Here is a 21,796-nt window from a genome sequence, read left to right as displayed (position 1 = left end):
CATCTTCACTGCCACCCTCTCCTTCCATAGCCCTTTCTATGTACAATAATTGCTTGGGCCTCTTTTCAACTGTTCCTTCTCCTTGGAGACAGAGGTGGGGATCTACAGAGGTGGGAATATATGGGTATTATTGTGAGTGACAGGAGAAAGACTGGACGTTGCGTTTTGAGAGTTTGGAGGGTTTCAAATCTTGACAGGGCTAGGCTCCACTCTGCCCTTCAGAGCAGCTTCCCCTGACCCTACGCATGTTTACTCAGCAGTAAGTCCTGTGAAGTAAGGATTCACTCACAAGCAACTCTGCATAGGATCGCAGCCTGACGCTTTATCTGAAGTTGGTGCAGGATGGAGAGAGCTCCAGCCTATCCAATCCTCCAGAGGAAATTAGGGGATAGAGTGGGATGCACAGGTAGGGAAAGCAGAGAGGAAGGGAATCCCATTGCAATAATATTTATTCTTGCACTAGTGCACGACTGTGGCTGAATATATTGTTATATATCAATTGTTATATATCAATTTAAATGATGTTTTTTGTATTTTTCTCTTATTTCTCTCTCTCTCTCTGTTTCTTTTTCTCCCTTTCTTCTATTGAAAATCAATAAAAAAAAATTTAAAAAGTAACATGGCACAGTTCTAGCTTCAATGTCTAACTAAATCATCTGGCTACAGGTGGGTTTGTGGTTTTTTTTTAAATCTACATAAATCAATTGCCTGAAGTCAGAAGTGTTACAGTCCAAAGGGAGTAGATTCTGCTGATTGTTTGACTTAGTTATTTGATTGTGCATTATTAGTAACAAACTTCCAGATCTCTCTTTCACCCAAATCACATAATAAATTAAAAAGTAGATAATACAGAAATAAATGTATGGAGAGGTTTATAATGCTGAGCTTATTTATTGATAAATCAAATGAAGACATTGCAAGATATTCATTGGAGAGCAGAACAGAGCATAAGCAGAGGGAATAATAATGAATTTCTTCCTGGAGATGGCATGAACAGGGTATGATGAGAAATCGACCTTCTTTTGTGGATGTTCTTTAGTCTTCAAATTTTCTGCAGTTTCCAAGGTTCCTCAGTCTAAGACGTCTTCCACTTCGGCTGATGCGGGAAAGACAATGCCAAGAACTCAGGATGAGAATTCAGAAGATGCAAGCTTCATTATTACTCATTAAACAGAAATAGTATTGGTGAGAAAGGTAAGTTCATCATCACTCTATTTCTCGGGAAAGGGAAATGGATGAGAAACAATCCTGTCCAATAACCTGAAGAGAAACGGTTAAGCATAATTGCTTGATTCTACATTGACATTTAAAATAACTCCATGTGTATCGCTCAAGACATAGCATTGGAAAAATCCCTTGAAGCTAAGAAAGAGCCGCAGAATGCCTAACATTTAAATGATTAACTGAGAATGTATCTCTGCTACTCATCATGATCACATGGGGTATTCAATTGCAGATCTCCATTTTAGGTGTGTGAGTTGGTCTTTGTTTTTCTGAAAAAGGGCTGAAGAGATAGGACCACTAATGACTCCCTGTCCAGGAGAAAATAGCCTCCAGGCTAATGGAGTCTGAGTGGAGAGAAAGAGCTTTGTTTTCAGCTCCGGGAAAAGTTATTTCATATTTCTAAGATGTTAGGCCTGTGTTGGAACAAGCACATGATATTATGCGACTATTGGGTGTATCATTATTGTTTTGTGTCTGGTTTTGGAACAAGTTCTGTTAGTAAAGCTTAGGAAACATATTTTTTGACTGGGCAAGAAGAATGGGCAAGAAGAACCAGTTTTTATTCACCTATTGATTCTACAGAGCAATATTAATAAACACAATAGCCACTACCCATCAATCTAGACAATACTGTGCTGGATGGACCAGTGGCCTGACTCTGTATAAGGCAGCTTCTTATGTTCATATGTTCTTTCCAGCACCACTGCTTGGTAAAACACCCCCATTTTCCAGCTTTCACTGTTCATCCATGTCAGAAGCTTCTGTAAGAGTATATGTTAAGACTTCTCACCAGAGCAGTTCTGAGATCCACATTAGGGAAGCACCTAGTGTAAGCCTTTCCTATCTAATGAATTGGGGGGGGGGGATATTTAAAAGTACCCCAACCCCCCCCTGAGTCCTTTCTGTTGGGGATGATTCAGAATGATATTCCCAGGTGTCAAAAAATGTTATTTATGTATGCTACTACTGCGGCCTGTGCTTTGTTAGCCCCCAAATGGAAAACAAGCAATGTCCCAACCAAAGACGAATGGAAACTTAAGTTGACAGAATATGCACGGCTTGCAGACATTTCCACCTCATAAGCAAAACCTGTACTCACATATACGCATTGCAGAAGGCACACTTGTTGCCATATGACATGCCATCAGAGCCACAGTGGGGATTGAGTTCCAGAGTGCACTGTGGTTTTGGATATCCTCGACAATATCTCTACAGAGAGAGTAAATTTTACAGTATTATCCATTTTCTGGCAAATCTCATGTGGTTGCTTTTACCAATCAGGTCTTAGTTGCACATCAGGTTTTTCTTGTTTTAAGAAATCACAAACACACCCGCCCCCAAAATGAAGAGTACTGATAAAATGGGAGAGGGCCGCAATCTTATTTTTGCACAAAGCAAATCTGCTGAACTCAAAGGCGTCCTGCAAACATTGCAACCAACTATGCTGTGGAAGGACTGGCAAGGAGAGAGGCAGTGCAAAAAGCCATCTGTGTAAACTCCAATAAAGTAATATAATAATAATAATAATTTATTATTTGTACCCCGCCCATCTGGCTGGGTTTCCCCAGCGACTCTGAGCGGCTTCCATAGAAACAAAAAATACAGTAAAATATCACAGATTAAAAACTTCCCTGAACAGGGCTGCCTTAGAGTAGAAGAAGTAGAAGAAGAAGAAGAGTTTGGATTTGATATCCCGCCTTTCACTCCCTTTAAGGAGTCTCAAAGCGGCTAGCATTCTCCTTTCCCTTCCTCCCCCACAACAAACACTCTGTGAGGTGAGTGGGGCTAAGAGACTTCAAAGAAGTGTGACTAGCCCAAGGTCACCCAGCAGCTGCATGTGGAGGAGCGGAGAGGCGAACCCGGTTCACCAGATTATGAGTCCACTGCTCCCAACCACTACACCATGAATTTGTCTAATCCCTTTCAATGCCATCAAAGGGGGGGGGGGTGGCTATCACTGCCTCCCGTGGGAGCGAGTTCTATAGTTTAACCATGAGCTGCAGGAAAAAGCAATATTACACATCTTGACAGCAAGTTATTAGGATGTTCTGTAATAAGAATAAATGACTGCCACTCACCCGTTCAAAAGTTGCTTCAGTGACAACGGCTAGAATGAAAACATACAAAATGTAAAAATTCCAAAGCAAATCTACATGTTGAATAATAGTCCATTTGAGAACAAGATACCCTTAATGAGGAGGGGAAGGTGGAGGCTACAACCTCCCCTCCAACCAAACAAAGGCTTACTCAATGCCGGACTTGCTTCTCCATTTGAAAACATTTGAAAAATGAAATACATTTTATCTTACATTTCCTTTGTTCTCTTAAAAGTTTGTTTATAGTGAGGTTTGGCAATATGCAGCTGAATTTAAATGTCCCTGATCAGTTGATGGGAAGAGAATCAAATCAAATCAAACTAGCTAATCAGTTGACGATACTAATAAAGAAAACCCATTCAACTCCTAGCTGAACTGAAGCCCATTCTGTTGCTTTCAGTAGGGTGATAGAGTAAATCTCACATGACAAGATATTCTTTCTCGTTCCTACTGACTAATTTCATATAGAAGCTTCCTTGAGAATAGCTACATCTGAGCATTCACAAGAATATGTGAGGGTTCAACTCTCTCTCTCTCTCTCTCTCTCTCTCTCTCTCTCTCTCTCTGTGTGTGTGTGTGTGTGTGTTTGAGAGATGTGCTTCTCTGTTCCCATGTCCCTGTGTGTGACAAGAATGCCTCTTTCTTCCACAAGCTTTCACAAATGAAGCACTTAGGCTTTCAGGGAGATTTTATCAGATTCAGTGGACAAGCTAATAAGAGCCTTCATATAGTTTTTGGAACACCTGGACAATTCATGGATTTTGGGTTCCTTTCTGAGATGGAGTATCTAATGGAACATTTGTAGAAATATCTTTTCCCCAAAGGGAATGTGAAATACGACTCACCTGAGTACAAAAAGAAGAACATCAGAGTGAGGAGGAGAAAACTGCCTGGCTTCATGATGGTGCTGATGGGTTTAACTATGTCTTCCTCTTAGTGCTTTTCCGAGCAGTAGATCCTTCTCAGAGTTCACTGGCTGCAGTGAGGTCTGGACTCTCTGCCCTGAATATATAGAAGTCTCTGTGGCCCTGATGATGAAAACTCCCAGTCTCAAGAAATATTTACATGTGGAAATAGGATATTACAAAGGGCTGCAATGTGATGTACCAAGCATAACGGTTCCTTTCCTGTGTAGAACCCAGGCACGCGCAAGAGATATGGTAACCAGTACCTTAGGAAGTAGCATACGAAGTAGCTTGTCTTGACCATAAGCCAAACCCATGATGAAAAAGGACTATAACGACAAATTGCATATCACATAGTATTGGTCCAATTTATTTGTGTCTTCAGACGGTCACCCTGAACCAGGCCCTATTTGGCCCTGACTGATCCAGACTTGTTTTTTTTTACAAATCTCTAGAAATTTATTTATTCATTTATTTTTATCCATAATGTTGTTGCTTTTTGACAGAACAGGGCTTTCCTAACATCTCTCAACACCCTTACTTTACAAGCTATAATTGCCAGGATTCTTTTGGGTAAAGTCATGACTGTTTAGAATGGTATAAGAACATAAGAAAAGCCTGCTGGATCAGGCCAATGGCCCATCTAGTCCAGCATTCTGTTTTCACAGTGGCCAGCCAAATTCATGTGAGAATTCCCAAAGGAGGACCTGAGTGCAGCAGTACGATACGATAATCTTTATTGTCATTGTCCCATACAGAACAACGAAATTGAAAAATCTACATAAGACATTCAAAACCCAACAAGCCTGCTATCCCAGACATCCCAACCTGGTTAGCCCCCTAACAAAACTCTGATACCCCATTTTTAAATACAGTATACTCCCATACAGACTCCTTACAATGCATTTAAAACCATTTGGGTAGAAACTGTTTTCCAGGCGGCTAGTCCTAGTCTTTATAACCCTGTACCTTCTTCCAGAAGGCAGGAGCTGAAAGAAATCATTTCTGAGGTGTGCACTATCCTGCGCTATCTCTGCAGCTTTCTTATGGCACCTGGAAGCATAGATTTGATCCAAGTTGGGAAGAGTGCACCCAATTATTCTCTCTGCAGTCTTTACAACCCTGGACAGCATTGTTTTTCCCCTGACCGTGCAGCTCCCTAACCACACACCATAAGTTAATACACTCTCCTCTTGTGGTTTCCAGCAACTGGCATTCAGAAGCATTGCTGCCTCTGACTTTGGAGGTAGAGCATAACCATCACATTGATAGTGATGGTTCTCCTTCGTGAATTTGTCTAACCCTCTTTGAAAGCCATCAAGGGTGGTAAACATCACTGCCTCCCATGGAAGCAAACAGCCACATGGTGGGGTAGAGAGGCTTGTGACTAAATCTCCACCCCCCCTCAGCAGCTTATCTTCCAGTTTATGTTTGTGTCTTGCTATATGGTGTGATGTACAAGCATAACAGTTCCTTTCCTGTGCAGAAACTAGGGACATGCAAGAGATATGTGGTAACCAGTAGCTTAGGAAGTTGCATGCAAAGTAGCTTGTCTTGACCATAAGCCAAAGCAAGGCTAAAAAATACTCCAGTGATAAATTGCATGTCATATAGTATTTGTCAAATAATAACAATTTATTACATGGACCTAGCCAACACTGATTTCATATATATTGGGGTGGGGGAGTTTAGATGTGGCTAGCATGAAAACCTATGGAAGCAGCTGTCTCCAGATTTCAGACTCCCAATTCTGACAGTCTCAAAACGAGAATCATATACAGGCCAATTTGTGATACAAGTCACTGGTCTCGAATCGGATTAGGGAGGGGCTATTGAGGCTATTAATATTACATTTATGAGAGCAACAGAGTGAATAAAAATGGACTCTTCTTGAAAAAAATTGTCCAGTCCTCTTCTGCACAGCCTAACCTGCCTCCCTCAGGGATTTCCCAAATGCACCAGAGAAATCAAGGACACCCAAGTGGGGAAAATCCTCTCCTCCTTACAGAGGGGAGGAGTTGTGGGCAGGAGCCGTTTCTCTTATAACTCTGTCTGATTTTTTTTTTAATTTGCTTTGATTAAAATTCAATAGAAAAGCAAAGAAATGTATCATGGCAAGTCCCGAGAATAGCTGTGGATTACTGTTTGGGGGGCCGTCTTGTGGCTACCTCCTTCCGAATCAGAGTGACTGTATCTGCAAAAAACTTTGCAAAAGCTTTGGGACACTGTTTGGGGGGGCATCTTGTGGCCCCATTATGGAGTGCTTATTTCCAATGCTATTTAAAATCTACATGAATCCATTGGGAGAGGTCAATAGGAGTTTGGGAGTGAGGTGCCATCAGTATGCTGACGACACTCAGTTCTACTTTGCCATAACATCTGAATCCAGAGAGGCTGTACAGTACCTGGGCCTTTGCCTGGAAGCAGTGGTGAAATGGATGAATAAAATCAAGCTGAGGTTGAAACCTGGCAAGATGGATGCACTGTGGGTAAGTAGTCCCCGTGTCCAAGAAATTGGTCCATTGCCTATCCTGGATGGGGTACCAGGCAGAGTTCAAGGTATTCCCATTAGCGTATAAAGCCCTTAACAACCTGGGACCAGTTTACCTACAAGATCGCCTAACCCCCAGAGTCAGCCCACCCAGATTGGAGAAATGAAACAGACATCAACCCCCCACTGGCACCTCGCTTGCCCCACCACTGCCAGAGAAGCAAATCCAGGCAACCTCATGATTGTAATGGTGGATTTGTCAGCCTCTTAGTGCTTAGAAATGGAAATGGAATATTACAGAGAACTGCAGTGTCCTGTACCAATTTCAACAGTTTCCTTTTAGTGCACAATTCAAGAAACATTTGGCAACCAGCCAGTTAGCAAATAGTACGTGGAACAGCTTGCTGTCTCAAGCATAAGTCATAGCAAATATAACAGATATTTTCAAAGTAAATCAATAAAAATGAATTAAAAGACAGTAAAATTCCCAGTTAACTTTATTGCAATGTTTCACGTGGGTTTCTAGAGAAGGGTGATATCATTTCATTGCGGCTGAAGTAAATACAGCTCGATATCTGCTGGACCCACTGCCAGCCAACATGTGCTGTTTTCCACTTCTGCCCATGGGCTCAAATGCACACACCATAACATATACATGCTCTGGACATGCCGCTCGTATTTTTCAAAACTGCAGAAGGTTTTGAGAAGAAAAGCCCTGTTGGATCTGGCTGAGGGTCCAAGTCAAAGTTCAGCATCCAGAAGTGGCACATTGGGTGGGCCAGAGCTGTGGGGCTGCCCTCCTGCCACTGCAGCCACTGTAGCTTACCTGAAGTAAGCGCTATTATGCTCTGATGCAAAGATAGTACAAAATACCTGACACTTTTAAAAAGAAGGCAATGCAACCAGCACTCTCCAAAATCACCGTACCGTTGAGTCCCATTTACAATTGTGAGACTTCTATCCTTAGAAGTATCAAGGATTTGCCTTGCCACTGCGATCTCAATAGAATGAACATGCCACTTCAAGAACAATCTCCAAGGGAAAATGGGGGAGATATTGTTGGGGCCATACTCTGAGGATCGGAAGTGTGGTTTAATCAGAACATAAGAATAGCGCTGGTGGATCATGCCCATGTCTCTTCTGTCCCAGCATCCTGTTCTCACAGCTGACAAACAGATGCCTATGTGATACCTGCAAGCAGGACCTGAGGGCAAAAAGAATGGACCCACCTTCTGTTTTCCCAGTAACTTGTATTCAGAAGAAAATGGCCTCAAACAATGGAAATCCAAGATGCTCACGCCATACATTCATGGCTTGTTTTCTCCTATCAAGCAAATCTTGTTTCCCCTATGCTTGTTTTCCACTTCTGTAGTTTTAATCAATTTGAAATAATAAGTGTTTGACGTATATAATGTGTTTGTATTGCTTTCTGGGACAACAATACCTCTTTTATTTTATGGCTTACATGCTGAACGAGTAAGGCTCCTTTGTTTTTCTTTGTACTAAAACAATTGCCTATGATCAAAAGAATCCCAACATTTCTAAAACTGCTTTGTTTGTACCTCATTTCTTGTGACCTGCAACAGCAATGTCATCATCACACCAGAAGCCATAGTTCTTAAGGAGCAGGTTGCCAAATGTTTATTGCATACACGTGGAATGTGCACTGAAAGGGAAACCAATAAAATTGGTACAAGACATGCAGTCTTGTGTAATCACATTTGCATGTGTAAATATTTCTCAGAAATTGGGAGATTTCATCATCAAGGCTGCAGAAACTTCCATAAATACATGGAAGAGATACGAGACCTCATCCATAACCAGTGGAATCGGAAAAGCATCTACTGCTTGGAAAAGCACTAACAGGCCAACAGATCCAAACCCACCAGCAAAATCATGAAGCCAAGCAGCTTTCTCCTCCTCACTCTGATGGTCTTCTTTTTGTACTCAGGTGAGTAATATTTCATATTGCAAAATTTCTCTTTCTTGGAGAGGTGTAGGGACCAAACAGTCCATAGACTATTCATGTCTTCAGATGAGTGTAGGAAGGCTCCACCTGTGTTGACTAAATCCAGTTAAAATCTCCCTGCAAACCCTGGTGTTCACTTTCTGAAAGCTTATGGAAGGAGGGGACATTGTTGTTAAGCATAGGGACACTGGGGGCAGGGACACACATCCCCCCAAAACACATACACACTTGAGCCTTCCCACATTCTTTTGGGCACTGAAACATGTCTGTTCTCAAGGTTCCTCATATATGAAATGATACATGCCAGGAAGAACCAGAATGAATGTCTTGCTATGTTAAATTTACTCTATCAAATAAAGATGCTGTACATCAGGGCTCTACATTGCACACAGCGCCCACCACTTTTCACACAATAGGAGCCTTTTTGAAAGCTGAAGCTCAAAACACTAATGCCCCCTGAAGCTACCATGTACCCTCTTTTCTTCATGGTCTTCTCGTGGCTCTTGTGACATAAAAAGTGGACCTAGCCATGATTCTAAACATGCAAAACACCACAGCCAGGCATTCAACAGAACTGGGTCCCAGTTAGTTAAGGACTAAACCAGTATATACAGTTATTTGTATTTAGTGTAGTTAACGGACTGAACCATTTCCCATTGATTTGATTGTCTTCCTATCCATGCTCAGTGGCATTTGAAGGAAATTGCATATTGCCAAGGCACTTTTTAGGATAACATAGGATGTACAAGATACAATGCACCCCACTTTTCAGTTCCTAGAAATAAATGTTATCAAATGGACTATTATGCAGCATATGGATTTGCGAAATAATTTTCACATTTTCTGTGTTTTGCATCTAGATGTTGTGAAAGCATCATTTGAAAAGGTAAGTGGGAAATCATTTATTCTTATGATAGAACATGGAAGTAGCATGGAGTTAAGATAAGTGAATTTATACTTCTTTTGGAATTTTAAAATATTCTCTCTCTCTCTCTCTCTCTGTGTGTGTGTGTGTGTGTGTATGTGTCAATTTTTAAAATAGAATTTAAAATACAGGCAACAAAAACACATTGACACAAATATAACATACAAGAGCTGGGTTTTTCCCAGGATTTCACATCTCTAATCCCACCCCTTTAAAAAAAAATAAAAAAGTTGGTGGTATTATTATTAGTTCTAGTTGCTACCCACAATTTATAAGAGAGTCTCAGCTTGTGTTCAGTAGTAGCCTAGTGGGGTTATTCAGTTATTACTAGGCAGACCGCCCAACCTTGCAGGCATATTATTTGGCCACTGTTTTAAGAATCTAGGCACTCACTGTGTGTGTTTTTTAAGTTTTTTTTTGCAAAAACAACCGTTAAATATGTCTAGCATGAAACCCCTAGAGCTGCTCACTCACAATTTGGCAAGATTAATCTTCTCTGAGGGGACTACCATGTCTGCAAATTTTGTTTCACAGCATGAAAAAATTTGTACCTGTTCTAACCCTGCAAAACCTGTTTTAAACTTTAAGGTGTCTTGCATGAAATCCCTGGCACTGACGATCTATAAATTGACAGGTGTAAGCGCCCAGAATGGGTAGTCCAAAGGTTAAGCTGTTGTGTCCTTTGTCTTCAGAAATATTGCAAAGGGTATCCAAACCCAATATGCACCATGGAGTACGAGGCCCACTGCGGTTCTGATGGCAAGACCTATGGCAACAAGTGTGACTTCTGCAATGCATATATGTGAGTATATCATGGAATCATAGAGTTGGAAGGGACCCCGAGAGTCATGTACTCCAACCTCCTGGAATACAGGAATCCTTCCCCCACCCCCTGATACATCTTTGTTGGAAGTTAAAAAGTACTTGATTATATTTGCAATAAGCATGGTGAGATGTAAATAAAAAAACGGAAAAGAAAAAAAGAATCAGCACCCATGTAGAAGGAAAGTCTAGCAGGGGGACACCCCTCCCCTGGGAAGTGCAGGAATCATTTTGCAGAATGTCAGGTTCTAAGCCATGGCCCTGAGTTTTGTGTTGCTTATGAGGCCCAAAGGAACATGGTGAGCAGAGCTAATCTGTAGGTAGCCCTGAATTTGAAAATGGAGTGGATTGGGAGGACTATTCACATGCACCACCCTCCTGACACTCTTATTGCTCCCGCTAAGAGTGATGGGGGGGGGGGCAGGGGAAATATGCCCAGAAGGGCTCTATTGCCTTCCCACCAGGCCAGACACAAAGCAAAAGGTGGTAGGGTTGGCCCAGAAGAAAAATAACCAAAAAAGCCAGGAGCGGTACCTACTTATCTACTTGCACCCGGAGCGGTACCTACTTATCTACTTGCACTGTGACGTGCATTTGAACTGCTAGGTTGGCAGGAGCTGGGACCGAGCAACGGGAGCTCACCCCGTCGCGGGGATTTGAACCGCCGACCTTCTGATCGGGAAGTCCTAGGCTCTGTGGTTTAACCCACAGCGCCACCCACGTCCCACAATTAGGGGATAGTAAGAACATTATTATTAAGGCCTACATTACAAAGGCCTTGTTGGGATACTGCCAGGGAGACAAAGTCCATCTTGACTCCACTTCGTCTCCGGACGTCCATCAATCTCCCGTAGACACGCAGTATCAGCAATTAGCGACAGGAGCTCCAGAAATAGCTTGAAAAGGATCCAGAGCTCTTGCACACTCTATCAGCAGATATGCACAGCAAAAGATGCACCCAGGAGAGCATGATTTACAAGTTTATTCAGCGTTGATCAGAACAAAGAAAAACAATGACTGCCTGCTAGAGAGAGTTCCGGCAGTGAGAGAGAAACGAAAGCAAAAGACACAACAGAAACATCCTGTGAGACAGGAAATGTGCAGGCTGTAACACAAGCATCCCTTTTAAGGTGGAACGGAAATATCCTAACAGGCCTACACTAGCTGTTTCCTTAATGTGGATCTTGGAATTGCTCTAGGAAAAGTCTGAACATTTCTCCTAGAGAAGTTTGACACAGATGTACGTTGAAGGCGGGAGAAGGGGGATCTTCTACAAATGGTACACCTGAAAAGAATATTGTTCTCTCTTGCTCTATATTGGCTAGGCTGACAGGAAGCTGTTTTCCAGGGTCTCAGACAGGATTCCTCCTCAGCCCTTTCCCATCCCAAAGACAAAGAGCAATGATGGCATAAGCTTTCTCACCTATATAGTATTTCTCTTTAAGGAGTTATAATGAAAGCTGCATCTTATGAATTCTCATATTTATTTACTTCTTTTTTTCTCATCAGCGAAAGTGGAAGAAAGCTGAAACTGAAATACAAAGGAGAATGCAAAAAAGCTTAAGATGTACATGACTATGAAACATCTACAAAAGAAGTCCCATTTCTTTTTAAGCTCCACTCATCGCATCACCACAAAATAATAATAATAATCGATTCTTCTCTTTGCTTATCCTCTGTGAGCCAGTGAATATCTTGCAACATCTTGATTCGGTTTATCAATAAATAAGCTCAGCAACATTATCAAACTCTCCATACATTTATTGGTGTATTATCTATTCTTAAAAATATTATATGATTTGGGCAAGAGATCGGTCTTGGAGTTTGTTACTAATAACGCACAATCAGGGAGCTGAGTCAAACAATCAGTGGAATCTTCTCCCTTTCGACTGTTACATTTCTGACTTCTGGCAATTGAGTTCTGCAGATTAAAAAAACCCAAAAAAACCCACCTGTACACAGCCAGATGATTAGTTAGACACTGAGACTAGGACCCACTACCCTGTCATAATACCTTTCTTTTCTTTTCTATTGATTTTTAATAGAAGAAAATAAAAAACAGACAGAGAAATAAGAGAAAAATACACATTGAAAATTCAGTTGCCATCATATGAATTGATATAGGCCATTCAAGTGGGTACCCAGCTACACCATTGTGCCAGCGCAAGAATTAATGTTAATGCAATGGGATTTCTCTCCTCCTTCTTTTCCCCACCTGGGTGTCTCACTGTGTCACCTATGTTGCTCTGCTGGATTTGGGAAATCCCTAGGGCAGGTTAGGCTATGCAGAGGAGGAGGAGGAGAGAAGGGGAGAGCATTCTGCTGCACAAGGGGAACGTAAGAAGCAGCTGCTGGATCAGGCCAATGGCCCACCAGATCCATCATCCTGTTCTGCATATGCCCAGTTGCCAAGTTCATTCATCTCTGAGATGCAGCAGCCATCTTGTTTTAGTGAGAGAGAAAAGCAGAAGAGCTCCTCACTTTCACAGGTATTGTTCCACAAGGAAATCTCAACAGAGCAGAGAAAATAGTGTCTGTCCATCAGCCTTTGCCACTGGAAGGCAACTCAATTGCTCATCAGAATATCTGCTTATGGCAGGGAATGGCAGGAAGTACCCACATGTTGTGCAAACATCTGATAAAGTGTCAGGCTTCAATCCTATTCGCTCTTCCTTGAAAGCAAAGCCTTACTTCATAAGGCTTAATGCTTAGGATCAGGAGAAGCGCCTCTGAGGGAAAACGTGGGACATAGCTCTGCCAAGATTTGGAACCCTCAATACTCTCCGAACCCAAGGTCCAGACTTTCTCCTGCCAGCTTCTTGTTTCCAAAATTGGCCAAGATGTATCATGTAAAACACATACAAACTTATGAGGGAAATTGGCCAGAGAACTGCTAGTGTGGTGAATTGGTGTGGACTATACATGGGTGGCTAATAAGCAAAGGCATAAGGGCTGGAGAGAGACGCTGGGGTGATTAGGAAGGAGATGAGACAGAATTAATGCCTCACAATTGTAGTTGCGACTCCTTAGTTCTAAAGTTTTGCTGAATGATGGTTGCATCATCCTTCTTTTTCGAAGTATCAAGAGATTTCCAAACCACTGTGATCTCAATAGAATGAATATTGTTACCAAAGTCGAGTGTCTGCCCCTTTCTCTGCCAAGTGGTGGCAACAGGCCCACACAGGGTCTGTGTTTCTTTGGAGAATTGAGGATGCGGCGGAGACTGTTGTGGCTTTAAGAAATATGTTTTCTTAAGCTATATACACCTTCAATCTGCATGGAGGGAGTCCAGATCTTACAATTATGGCCATTTCAAGAGGCACTTGTACCCTACAGCAGCAAAGGCAGCCTTCAGACAGCCTTTAGACAGCCTTCCCAAGATGGATTCCAGCTCTTCCTCCTGCTTCTTCTTCCCAGCATCCTTTGCTTCCAGACTCCCTTTTCCTGTCACCTCAAACATACACTCCATCACCTTGTTAACATCCCCATCGTGGATTCCTCATTGTTGGCCCATCAACACCTTTTCTCATGTTAACAGGTTTGCTCTCTGCTAAGCCAGCCAGGCTGGTTTGGATAAGACAGTCCAGGAATTCTCTGTCTGGCACAGCCCTGCAGCTTGTATTTTAATCTATATCCCAATTAATCAAAATCCTAGCATATAGTCATTTCTAGAGTTTAAGGGTGTCCCCCCCTTAAATCTATGGCAATATACTGCTCCAAAGAGAATTGGAAAATGATGAAGATGACCTTGAGGTAATACTCTGAGCATTGGAAGAACGCAAGAATACCCCTGCTGGATCATGCCCATATCTCTTCTGTCCCAGCATTCTGTTCTCACAGCTGACAACCAGATACCTATGGGATGCCTGCAAGCAGGACCTGGGGGCAAAAACAATGGACCCACTTGCTGTTTTTCCAGTAATTTGTATTCAGAAGATAATTGCCTCAAACAATGGAAATCCAAGATGCTCACGCCAAACATTCATGGCTTGGTTTCACCTATCACCAAATCTTGTTTTCTCTGTGCTTATTTTCCACTTCTGGGGTTTTCAAATAATTAAAGATAATAGGTCTGTTTGACGTATATAACGTGTTTCTACTGCTTCCTTGGACAACCTTTACAATACCTCTTTTATTTTATAGCTTACATGTTGAACAAGTAAGGCGCTTTCCATGGGTTTTCATGACAGCCACATCTAAACTCCCCACCCCCGGAAAATATATATAAATATATATAAGCTACTGGTTACCACATATCTCTTGCATGTCCCTAGTTTCTGCACAGGAAGGGAACTGTTATGCATGCTACATCACATTGCTGCCCTCTGTAATGTCCTATTTCCACATGTAAATATTTATTATACGGACTTCTAGCCAACAGATTATATATATATATATATATATATATATATATATATATCGGGGGTGGGGAGTTTAGATGTGGCTAGCATGAAAACCTATGGAAGCAGATGTCTGCAATTTGGTAATGCAATTTCTTCTGAAGGGGCCACAGTGTCTCCTGATTTCAGACACCCAATTCCCACATTCTGAAAACGAGAATCATATACAGGCGAATATTTGATACAATGCAAGTCACTGATCTCGAATCGGATTAGGGAGGGGCGTCCTATTGGGAAGACCCAGTTTTCTGAGTGCATGTTCTGGAAGTTGGGCAATGGGGCAGTACAGGATTCCTTCTGGTGTACCGACTTCCCCCCCGCTGCACCAAGGATTCCCTGGCCAAGCTGCTTCAGGTCGTGCCAGATGTCTTCCTGGAGACACCTAGTTTGGTTGTCCTAGGCAGAGGCGGAGCTAGCTGCTCTGGCATCTGTAGTGGTGCACATGCTGTGCACCCAGGGGCAGGTCCAGCACCCAGGGGGCGGGGCCAGCATCCCAGGCCAATTTATATACAGGCCAATTTGTGATACAATGCAAGTCTCTGGTTTTGAATCAGATTAGGGAGGGGCTACTGAGCCTATTAATATTACATTTATGGGAGTAATAGGATGAATAAAAACGGACTCTTCTTGGAAAAAAATTGTCCAGTCCTCTTCTGCAGAGCCTAACCTGCCTCCCTCGGTGATTTCCCAAATCCACCAGAGAAATCAAGGATACACAGTGGGACCTCCAAGTGGGGAAAACAAGGAGGAGAGAAATCCCATTGCAATGACATTAATTCTTGAGCTAGTGCAAGGATGTAGCTGAATACCAACTTGGGTGGCATATATCAATTCATATAGTGGTAATTGGATTTTCTATGTGTACTTTTATTTCTCTGCTTCTCTTTCTCATTTTCTTCCATTAAAAATCAATAGAAAAGAAAAGTATCATGGCAGGGTAATGGGTTCTAGCATCAATGTCTAACTAATCACCTGGCTGTCAACAGGTGGTTTGGGGTTTTCTTAATCTGCAGAAATCCATTGTCTGCAGTCAGAAGTGTTACAGTCCAGAGGGAATAGATTAGGCTGATTGTTTAAAACTCAGTTCCTTGATTGTGTGTTGTGTACTAATTCTTGCACTAGTGCAAGGATGTAGCTGAATACTAACTTGGATGACATATATAAATTCTATTCTTAATATGTTTAAGAATAGATAACACACAAGTAAATGTATGGGGAGTTTGATCATGTTGCTGAGCTTATTTATTGATGAACTGAATTAAGATGTTGCAAAGTATTCACTGGCTCACAGAGCATAACCAAAGAGAATAATGGATTTTTTTTGGGGGGGGGGTGATGCAATGAGTGAAGCTTGAAGAGAAATGGGACTTCTTCTGCAGATGTTCCATAGTCTTGTGCATCTTAAACTCTTCTGCATTCTCCAAAGTGCATTAGTATCAGCTTTCTTTTCTTTATTCTGATGAGAAAAAAGTAGTAAATAAATACGAGAATTCATAACATGTAAGTTTCCTTATAACTCATTAAAGATAAATACTATATAGGTGGGAAAACTAAGTTCATCATTGCCTTAAGTCCTGAGGAGGGAAAGGGCTATGGAAGAATAATGTCTGAGTCCCTGGAGAGCTTCTGCCATTTGCCTAGACAACATCGAACAAGATGGACCAGTGATCTTTTCAGCTCCACCGCTTGGTGGAAGATCCGTCTTCTCCACCCTTCATTGTTGATCTGTGTCACAGAACATAGAACTGATTTGGGCATCTTTCCCCTGCCCTCTCCTCCCACAGGATCCCACTTAGCAGCAGCAACAACAGTACTGTCAGGAGGGTGGTGCATGTGAACCCATTTGAGTTTAAAATTCAAGGCGGTCTACAGATTAGTTCTGCTCACATGTTCATTTGGGCCTCATATGCATCACATAACACACATTGTGCAAAAAAAAATTTAAAAAATCCTGCATTGCAGGGGTTTGAACTAGATGATCTTTGTGGTCACTTCCGACTCTACAATTCTATGGTTCCCTCCATTCTGAAGGAAATCAGCCCTGAGTGCTCACTGGAAGGACAGATCCTGAAGCTGAAGCTCCAATACTTTGGCCACTTCATGAGAAGAGAAGACTCCCTGGAAAAGACCCTGATGTTGGGAAAGATGGAGTGCCTGGCGTGCTTGGTCTATGGGGTCACAAAGAGTCGGACACGACTAAACGACAACAAAATGATATACTCACATATATTCATTGCAGAAGTGACACCGGTTGCTATAGGTCTTGCCATCAGAACCGCAGTGGGCATGGTACTCCTCAGTGCATATGACTTTTGGGTACCCTTGGCAATATTTCTGAAGAAAAAGGACACAGCACATATTAAAGGCTCCTCCCCCCTTAACCTCTGGACTGCAAGGCCTTTCTGACTGACTTGCCTAATAATGAGGCACAGATAACAAATACACCAAGTGTTAATTTAAGATATGCATTCAAGCACAGGAAAAGCTGCTTTATCATCCTGCCAAGCAGTGAACTGCGTGATAATGTTGTTCCATATTCAACCCGAGTTACCACTTCTTCCAAAGATGGGTTGATGCTCCCAGACATGACATGTGTGTGTGTGTGTGATTCCACCCACCCACTTCTGCTGCACTTTTCTGCTTGTGTGGTGGCATCTCGGTAAACCACTTCTTACTGTTTGTAGCTGAGTTTTCCCAGAGGCAGAGGACAAGAACGGGAGTCATACTCAAATCCACAGTCAAGAGCTTCTTTATTGCTTGGCTGGTTGCACAAGCATTTCTGATACTATTATATACAAGCTATTTACATTCCTTCTTTATCTCTCCAACACGGTATAATCTCAGACCAGTAATTAACAATCCTGACACAGCAAAACTCACAGTATCAGCAGCACACATGGTCTTACTTCCAACCTTGTTGTCAGCATGTGTACTGACAGTGTGATGGCCTGGGATTCGGATTTGGATGCTGAACCTGAGGAATCCCAGCCTGCACAGGATTCCCCACTTCCAGAACCAGAACCAGCCTGAAGGGTCCTCACCTGTGCTGGATCCTCAGGTGCAGGCACCAGCTGAGTCCGCTCTGGCTCCTGAGGGGATGGAGGACCCATGGCCTGCAGGTGCTCCACCCTCAGCCCTGTCAGAGGAAGCTGAGGTTGCCTCTGGGTCCGGTAACCCTCCAGCCTCTCCTGAGGCTCAGGGCAGAAAGGCGGAGGGAACTAAGTTCCTGCAGGAGGAGTGCTTGCCTCCAGGCCAGGAGAGGTGAGCCACCTGTGGATTGGGGCTGCCCTATGCCTCGAGGGAGATAAAAGCCAGCCAGCCCGAGTCCCAAGTTGCAGGAGCAACATTGTTGGTTGTCAGTACCAGCCTGATCCCTGACCTGCTTCCCTGCTGGAGCTCCTGACCTCACCCAACACCCTGCCCTGCACCCAGCTTTGACTTCTACGGACTGCTGTCATTTTGCACCATTGACCTCGGACTGGACTTGGACCTTGCCTCTCGGTTAGCCCCCGGGACCAGCACAGACAGTGTGTGTGCTTTCCTCATGTGGAAATTGCAACCTTCAACTTCCTCCCTTTATTTGTACCTCCAGCTGACACCAGTCAAGCTTTGAGTGCCACTCACACACACTAAACAAAATTCTGGAACTCTCTTTAAAGCTTCAAGGAACTTTTATCTGTTTCTTAAAGAATATTTTCCTAACACTATCATAATATTTTGCACTTACCGCTTCCCATGATGCTTTAACAGCAACATCTAGAAGTGAAACACAGAAAATGTAAAGTTATAAAGAAAATCCATATATGGAATAACAGTTCATATTAGAACCGTTATTTCTAGCACCAAAAACTGAGCATTGTATCTTCTACATCCTTTGTTATCCTGAAAGTGCACCCATAATGTGGCTTGGAAATATGCAATTTACTTTAAATGTCACAGGGCATGGATTGGAAGATAATCAAATCAATGGAAAATGGTGTAATCAGTTAAATAGGAATAACTGAATATACTGATTCATTTACTAGCTAACTGGGTACCAGTTTTTTTATTTCAGTGGAATACCCAGCTGTGGTGCCGTGTGTGTTTAGAATTGTTCCCAAGTCCACTATTTATCTTACAAGAGCCATGTGGAGATTGTGAAGGAAGCATGGCGTGTGGTGGTAGTAGCTTTAGGGGGCATTAATGTTTGAAGTCTCACCTCACAAAGAGGTTCCTATTGGGTGGAAAGTGCTGGGCACTATCTGGAATGAAGAGCCCTGATGGATTGTGAATCTCACATGGCAAGACATTCATTCTGGTTCTTCCTGACATGTATCATTTCATGTAGGAGGAACCTTGAGAACAGACATGTTTCAGTATTCAAATGAATGTGGGAAAGGCTCAAGTGTGTGTGTGTGTGTTTTGGGGGGATGTGTGTCCCTATATTTGACCACAATGTCCCCTCCTTCCTTTAGCTTTCAGACATTGAATACCAAGGTATGCAGGGAGATTTTAACTGGATTTAATTAACACAGTTAATGTCCGGTGGAGCCTTCCTACACTCATTTGAAGACATAAATAGTCCACTACACCTCTCCGAGAAAGAGAACTTTTGCAATATGAAATACGACTCACCTGAGTACAAAAAGAAGACCATCAGAGTGAGGAGGAGAAAGCTGCTTGGCTTCATGGTTTTGCTGGTGGGTTTGGATCTGTTGGCCTGTTAGTGCTTTTCCAAGCAGTAGACGCTTTTCAGATTCCAATGGTTACAGATGAGGTCTGGTATCTCTTCCATGTATTTATGGATGTTTCTGCAGCCTTGATGATGAAATCTCCCAATTTTTGAGAAATATTTACACATGCAAATGTGATAACAGAGGACTGCAATGTTTTCTACCAGTTTTAATGGTTCCCTTTAAGTGCACATTCCCCGTGTGTGCAAGAAATATTTGGCAACCAGATCTTTAGGAAATACGGCTTCTGATGCAATGATGACATTGCTGTTGCAGGTCACAAGAAATGAGGTACAAACAAAACAGTTTTAGAAATTCTGGGATTCTTTTGACCAAAGGTAATCATTTTAGTACAAAGAAAAACAAAGGAGCCTTACTCGTTCAGCATGTAAGCCATAAAATAAAAGAGGTATTGTTGTCCCAGAAAGCAATACAAACACACTATATACGTCAAACACACTTATTATTTTTAATTGTTTAAAACCACAGAGAAAAGAAGATTTGGTGATAGGAGAAAAGAAGCCATGAATGTATGGCGTGAGCATCTTGGATTTCCATTGTTTGAGGCCATTTTCTTCTGAATAGAAGTTACTGGGAAAACAGAAGGTGGGTCCATTGTTTTTGTCCTCAGGTCCTGCTTGCAGGAATCACATAGGCATCTGGTTGTCAGCTGTGAGAACAGGATGCTGGGACAGAAGAGTCATGGGCATGATCCACCAATGCTATTTTTATGTTCTTCTGATGCTCAGAGTATTCACCCAAGGTCACCTCCCCCATTTTTCTGATTCACTTTGAAATAGCATATTGCCAAAGATTTAAAAGGGGACACCCCCCAAAAAAACCTAGAAATGACTATATGCTAGGATTTTGATTAATTGGGATATGGATTAAAATACAAGCTGCAGGGCTGTGCCAGACAGAGAATTCCTGGACTGTCTTATCCAAACCAGCCTGGTTGGCTTAGCAGAGAGCAAACCTGTTAACATGAGAAAATGCTTTGATGGGCCATCATGGAAGAATCCAAGATGTGGATGTTAACAAGGTGATGGAGTGTATGTTTGAGGTGACAGGAAAAGGGAGTCTGGAAGCAAAGGATGCTGGGAAGAAGAAGCAGGAGGAAGAGCTGGAATCCATCTTGGGAAGGCTGTCTAAAGGCTGTCTGAAGGCTGCCTTTGCTGCTGTAGGGTACAACTGCCTCTTGAAATGGCCATAATTGTAAGATCTGGACTCCCTCCATGCAGATTGAAGGTGTATATAGCTTAAGAAATTTGTTTCTTAAAGCCACAACAGTCTCCGTCGCATCCTCAATTCTCCAAAGAAACACAGACCCTGTGTGGGCGCCTGGGACCCCATGGGCTTTTGCCACCCCTTGGCAGTGAAAGGGGCAGACACTCGACTTTGGTAACAATATTCATTCCATTGAGATCATAGTGGTTTGGAAAGATCTTGATACTTCTAAAAAGAAGGATGATGCAACCATCATTCAGCAAAACTATAGAACTAAGGAGTCGCACCTACAATCGTGAGGCATTAACTCTGCTTTGTCTCCTTCCTAATCACCCCAGCGTCTCTCTCCAGCACTTATGCCTTTGCTTATTAGCCACCCATGTATAGTCCACACCAACATCACCTCTCCATTCACCACACTAGCAGTTCTCTGGCCAATTTCCCTCATAAATTTGTGTTTTACATGATATATCTTGGCCAATTTTGGAAACAAGAAGCTGACTGAAGAAATCTGGACCTTGGGTTCGGAGAGTATTGAAGGTTCCAAATCTTGGCAGAGCTATGTCCTACTTTGTCCCTCAGAGGCGCTTCTCTTGATCCTATGCATTTTTACTCTGCAGTAAGCCTTATGAAGTAAGGATTTGCTTTCAAGGAAGAGCGAATAGGATTGAAGCCTGACACTTTATCAGATGTTTGCACAACATGTGGGTACTTCCTGCCATTCCCTGCCATAAGCAGATATTCTGATGAGCAGTTGAGTTGCAAAGGCTGATGGGCGGACACTATTTTCTCTGCTTTGTTGAGATTTCCTTGTGGAACAATACCTGTGAAAGTGAGGAGCTCTTCTGCTTTTCTCTCTCACTAAAACAAGATGGCTGCTGCCTCTAAGAGATATCTTGAATGAACTTGGCAACTGGGCATATGCAGAACAGGATGATGGATCTGGTGGGCCATTGGCCTGATCCAGCAGCTGCTTCTTACGTTCCTCTTGTGCAGCAGAATGCTCTCCCCTTCTCTCCTCCTCC

The 21,796-nt window shown here is 42.5% G+C and overlaps 2 protein-coding genes across 3 annotated transcripts; one reads left to right on the top strand and one right to left on the bottom strand.

Moving 5' to 3' along the window:
- Positions 1-929: 929 nt before the first annotated feature.
- On the bottom strand, positions 930-19,522 carry LOC310669774 (ovomucoid-like). Of its 2 annotated transcripts, none has more exons than XM_083424175.1 (4): positions 19,447-19,522; positions 3,303-3,331; positions 2,324-2,433; positions 930-1,096 (listed from the first exon to the last, which is right to left on the bottom strand). In XM_083424175.1, exons 1-4 carry the CDS (start codon positions 19,499-19,501, stop codon positions 1,036-1,038), a joined length of 255 nt encoding a protein of 84 aa, XP_083280301.1. In that variant the 5' UTR covers positions 19,502-19,522; the 3' UTR covers positions 930-1,035. The 2 variants fall into 2 exon arrangements, with proteins under 2 accessions (XP_083280301.1, XP_083280300.1); XM_083424174.1 differs by lacking the exon at positions 19,447-19,522 and adding an exon at positions 4,166-4,293.
- LOC310669808 (ovomucoid-like) lies at positions 8,555-12,165 on the top strand. The gene is made up of 4 exons (XM_083424185.1): positions 8,555-8,667; positions 9,546-9,571; positions 10,303-10,412; positions 11,942-12,165. Exons 1-4 carry the CDS (start codon positions 8,613-8,615, stop codon positions 11,994-11,996), a joined length of 246 nt encoding a protein of 81 aa, XP_083280311.1. The 5' UTR covers positions 8,555-8,612; the 3' UTR covers positions 11,997-12,165.
- Positions 19,523-21,796: the final 2,274 nt, after the last annotated feature.

Source organism: Podarcis tiliguerta, assembly GCF_965153285.1.
Source record: "Podarcis tiliguerta genome assembly, chromosome: 2".
Lineage (NCBI taxonomy): Eukaryota > Metazoa > Chordata > Lepidosauria > Squamata > Lacertidae > Podarcis > Podarcis tiliguerta.
The sequence above is the reverse complement of the archived record's forward strand: the minus strand, read 5'-3'. Positions and strand labels throughout refer to the sequence as shown.

Coding starts and splice junctions, on each gene's coding strand:
- LOC310669808 (XM_083424185.1), top strand. CDS start 8,613: ATGAAGCCAAGCAGCTTTCTCCTCCTCACTCTGATGGTCTTCTTTTTG. Junction 8,668..9,545: donor GGTCTTCTTTTTGTACTCAG/GTGAGTAATATT, acceptor TTTTGCATCTAG/ATGTTGTGAAAGCATCATTT. Junction 9,572..10,302: donor TGAAAGCATCATTTGAAAAG/GTAAGTGGGAAA, acceptor CTTTGTCTTCAG/AAATATTGCAAAGGGTATCC.
- LOC310669774 (XM_083424175.1), bottom strand. CDS start 19,501: ATGAAGCCAAGCAGCTTTCTCCTCCTCACTCTGATGGTCTTCTTTTTG. Junction 2,434..3,302: donor CTGAAGCAACTTTTGAACGG/GTGAGTGGCAGT, acceptor CTCTCTCTGTAG/AGATATTGTCGAGGATATCC. Junction 1,097..2,323: donor GCCTTCTGCAATGCGTATAT/GTGAGTACAGGT, acceptor TTCCCGCATCAG/CCGAAGTGGAAGACGTCTTA.